Source organism: Nanorana parkeri, unplaced genomic scaffold (genome assembly GCF_000935625.1).
Source record: "Nanorana parkeri isolate BGI_ZX_2015 unplaced genomic scaffold, ASM93562v1 scaffold890, whole genome shotgun sequence".
Lineage (NCBI taxonomy): Eukaryota > Metazoa > Chordata > Amphibia > Anura > Dicroglossidae > Nanorana > Nanorana parkeri.
Window position 1 is genome coordinate 787937 of NW_017307158.1, and position 3574 is coordinate 791510.

The 3574-nt window shown below is 43.2% G+C and overlaps 1 protein-coding gene across 1 annotated transcript; it reads left to right on the top strand.

Annotated features, from left to right (window-relative positions):
- Window positions 1-1492: 1492 nt before the first annotated feature.
- LOC108794723 (olfactory receptor 6B1-like) lies at window positions 1493-3270 on the top strand. The gene is made up of 2 exons (XM_018565813.1): window positions 1493-1592; window positions 2315-3270. The coding sequence occupies exons 1-2, from the start codon at window positions 1493-1495 to the stop codon at window positions 3268-3270; spliced, it is 1056 nt and encodes a 351-aa protein (XP_018421315.1).
- The last annotated feature ends 304 nt before the right edge of the window (window positions 3271-3574 follow it).

Consider the following 3574-nt stretch of genomic DNA (forward strand, 5'->3'; position numbering starts at 1 on the left):
CGACTCATATGAAATTTCTGAAAATTATAATTGGTGGATGTTAATCTGTTTAGTTTTAGACTTTTATTACATCACTTTCCCACATCATGTTTTTTGGGAGATGACTAAAGGGACCAGACAGGTATATGACAACACATTCAAAGGCCGTTCCCCATTCTCTCAGGGCCCTCCATACTGTGCCCACATATAGCATCTAACAGAACACTTTGCTAAGAACTGCAATACCAACATTATACTTTTTACAAGTACAGTGGTACCTCGGTTCACGAACGCTTCTGTTCGCGAACAATTCGGTTCGCGAACAGGAAGTTTGGCAAAATTTTGCTTCCGTTCGCGAACTCCGTATTAGGTGACGAACACCACCTCAGCCATCTTCCCTGCTCTGACACTGGTCGTGGCTTCCTCTGGTCCAGATCGCGGTCTGATCACGGTTTGATTCGAATTAAGTTTGTGAACGGAGGTACCGCTGTACCTTCAGACAAAGCTAAAGTAGTCAATATCCTAATAAAGTATGCCCCACTTTAGCTGTAAGCCCATATTAGCTTTAAAACCCAATTAAAGTCTCACGCCCTCTTATCTTATAATCCTCCATCCCTATTTATTATAATTTGTGACTGATTTTTGTTAGGAAACTAACTTTTCCTCTCAGTGAAAGTGCTGCTTGTGTCCTGCTTCCCATTCCAGTGCTCTGAGTTGGCAGAGCTGAGTAGCAGCCACACCCCTCATTTCCCAGTGTCCTCACACATACTGATATTACATTGTGTTTGAACTGGTCTGTTCATAAGTGCTAACTAACGATTACACTTTATTTCCTTAAAATACCATTTTGTCTCTGTGCCAATGCTGCTTCCTTCCTGTTCTCCCACTCCAGTGCTCTGAGTTGGCAGAGATGAGTAGCAATCACCCCCCTCACTTCACAGCGCCCTCACGCATACTGATATCACAGAGTAAGAGAGTCTGACCAGGTCTGTTAATGAGTGCTGATTACTAAGTGCACTGGTTCTAACTCTGGTGCCTCTGACTTAGAGCTTACACAGGGCTAAGGCCATTCTCCTTGACCTCAAATGACAGCGCTGGGTGCCTGACCAGCCAATCACAAAGCACCAGTGCTGTCGCATGAGATAATGGGACTGAGTCACTTGCTCCCCCCACACCTGAAAGGACCAAATACTTTTCCTCCCTTATAATAGCCAAAATGAGCAGGGGGGGTGAGTATGTGCTGCTGGTGGGATCACCATTAATGTAAGCCTTTTACTTTACCCAACACAGATTGTTTTTTTTTTTGCTATTATACCAGTATTACAGCCATGGTTTGAGTCACCATTATATACCTCCATCAGTTGCCTTACACATCAGAAAAGCTGGACCGACATTTCTGTCGATTAAATATACCCTCGGATAAGCCTTCCTTCCAGCACCATGATTTAACAGATGGAGTAGCTGTCACTTTCTCTCTAACCTCTTTCATGGAGACAGGGAAAAGTATGGTACAATGTCCTCTATGTACGGATCCCCCCCATCTACCCAATCGGCCTTACAGGTAGATAATCAGGTGCGCAGAGTGAAGCTTCCTCTACAGTCTTACCATAAAGGCAAGAATGGAAAGATGTGATATCTTCGAGCACAATATTGTTTTATTAAGATGTATAAAAATGATTAAAATACAATACATTATAACCAGCCACATTGTGGCTGAATGCTCAGCAGTACTACTGGTATGACAGCATATTCTTGCGTCTATGAGATCACTACATAGTTGCCGCGGGTTGTATTGGTTAAGCCCTGATTTACACCTAGGCATTTTTGAGCAGTTTGAAAGCGCTTTTAACTGCCCAACACAAGAAATCCCATGATTTTCAATGGCCCTGGTTCACATCTGAGCAGGAAAAGGCCAGACGCCTGAAAAGATACAGGAGCTTCTTTGGGCCGTTAAAAGAGCTTTTCCTCCCCATAGATTTCATTGGAAATGGCCAAAAACACATGCAGCAGAAGCATGTTGCACATTTTCATGAGCGTTTTTGCGCGTTTATACGCTTTCTTCCATTGCCCACAATGGTTTATGAGCTGCCAATCAAAACACGTGTCTTCATGTACCTACGTTGAACCATGCATACAAATGAGCACAACTTGCATAAATGCTCAAAAAACGCATGCTGCTAACGCGCGTACAAACGCGCAAAACGGTGCCGCCTAGGTGTCGAACCAGGGCTTGCAAGTGTAGTGCTTCAAATTTATTTTTGACACATTCACTATAGGCAAAGTTTTCTGTGGTTCCGGTTGATCATCTGAACATCTGTTTTCCCTTTGCTTCCAGCGTTTGAGAAGAACCAGACTTTGGTCATAGAATTTCTCCTCCTGGGCTTTGGAGACCTCCACAACCTCAGGATTCCACTCTTTATCGTCTTCCTGATAATCCACATCATGGCATTGGCCAGCAATGTCCTTGTCATCATGTTAGTTGTGGCCAACCAGAGCCTTCACTCCCCCATGTACTTCTTCCTCAGCCAGTTGTCCTTGTCTGAAATCCTCTTCACCAGTAATATTGTGCCGAGCATGTTGTGGCTGATATTGGTTGGCAGTGGGAGGCTATCCGTTGACAGATGTATTTCTCAGTTTCTGCTGCTTGCAGTTCCATCTGTCACTCAGTGTTTACTACTGGCTGGCATGTCCTTCGATAGGTACGTGGCCATATGTAAACCGTTACATTACACCATCATCGTGACCTTCGGACATCAGATTCAGATAGTCCTCTCCTGCTGGTCGGTGGGCTTCGCGCTTTCTTTAGTGGTTTATATTTTCTTAAAGCAGTTAAAATTTTGTGGCCTCAACATAGTTAACCACTTTTTCTGTGACATTGCTCCACTCATAAGACTTTCGTGCTCTGATACGTACATTGTGGAAACGGCCACAGCCGCGGTTTCCTTTCCCGTCCTTCTGTCTCCGTTTATGTTCATAGTGGTCACCTACATCTCCATCCTCCAAACCATCTTTAAGATCCCATCCACCACTGGTAGAAAGAAGACCTTTTCCACCTGCAGTTCCCATCTTATTATTGTATGCCTGTACTATGGCACTCTGTCTTCAATCTACATCTTCCCACCTAAAGAGAACTCTGTTAATGCCAACAAGAGTCTCTCTTTACTTTACACCTTGGTGACTCCTTTGTTCAACCCTTTAGTCTACAGCCTACGGAATCAGGATATAAGAGCTGCCATCCAGAAATCTATTAAGATATGGACCATTGACAAGCTAACCTGCTCATCTTACTGATCGCATTAGTTCAGATGTTCTACCATCGCATTTACTTGCTTAATATGACCAGTTTGATTCCCATTTGGCATATATGTTAAAAAAATAAAGATTAAATTGAGATATATGAATATGTGCAACTCATAACGTTACATAGTTAGCCAGGTTGAAAAAAGACACAAGTTGATCGAGTTCAACCTATAGAGAAAAAAAAAAAGGACTAAACAGAACACTATGCCCACAATTACCCCCTGTTGTAACGTGTGCTATATACTGTATATATTGCAGCCTGTTTTGGTGGCCTAGTAAGGAGGTAGCAGAAAAG

Coding starts and splice junctions, on each gene's coding strand:
- LOC108794723 (XM_018565813.1), top strand. CDS start 1,493: ATGTCCTCTATGTACGGATCCCCCCCATCTACCCAATCGGCCTTACAG. Junction 1,593..2,314: donor TCTACAGTCTTACCATAAAG/GCAAGAATGGAA, acceptor CTTTGCTTCCAG/CGTTTGAGAAGAACCAGACT.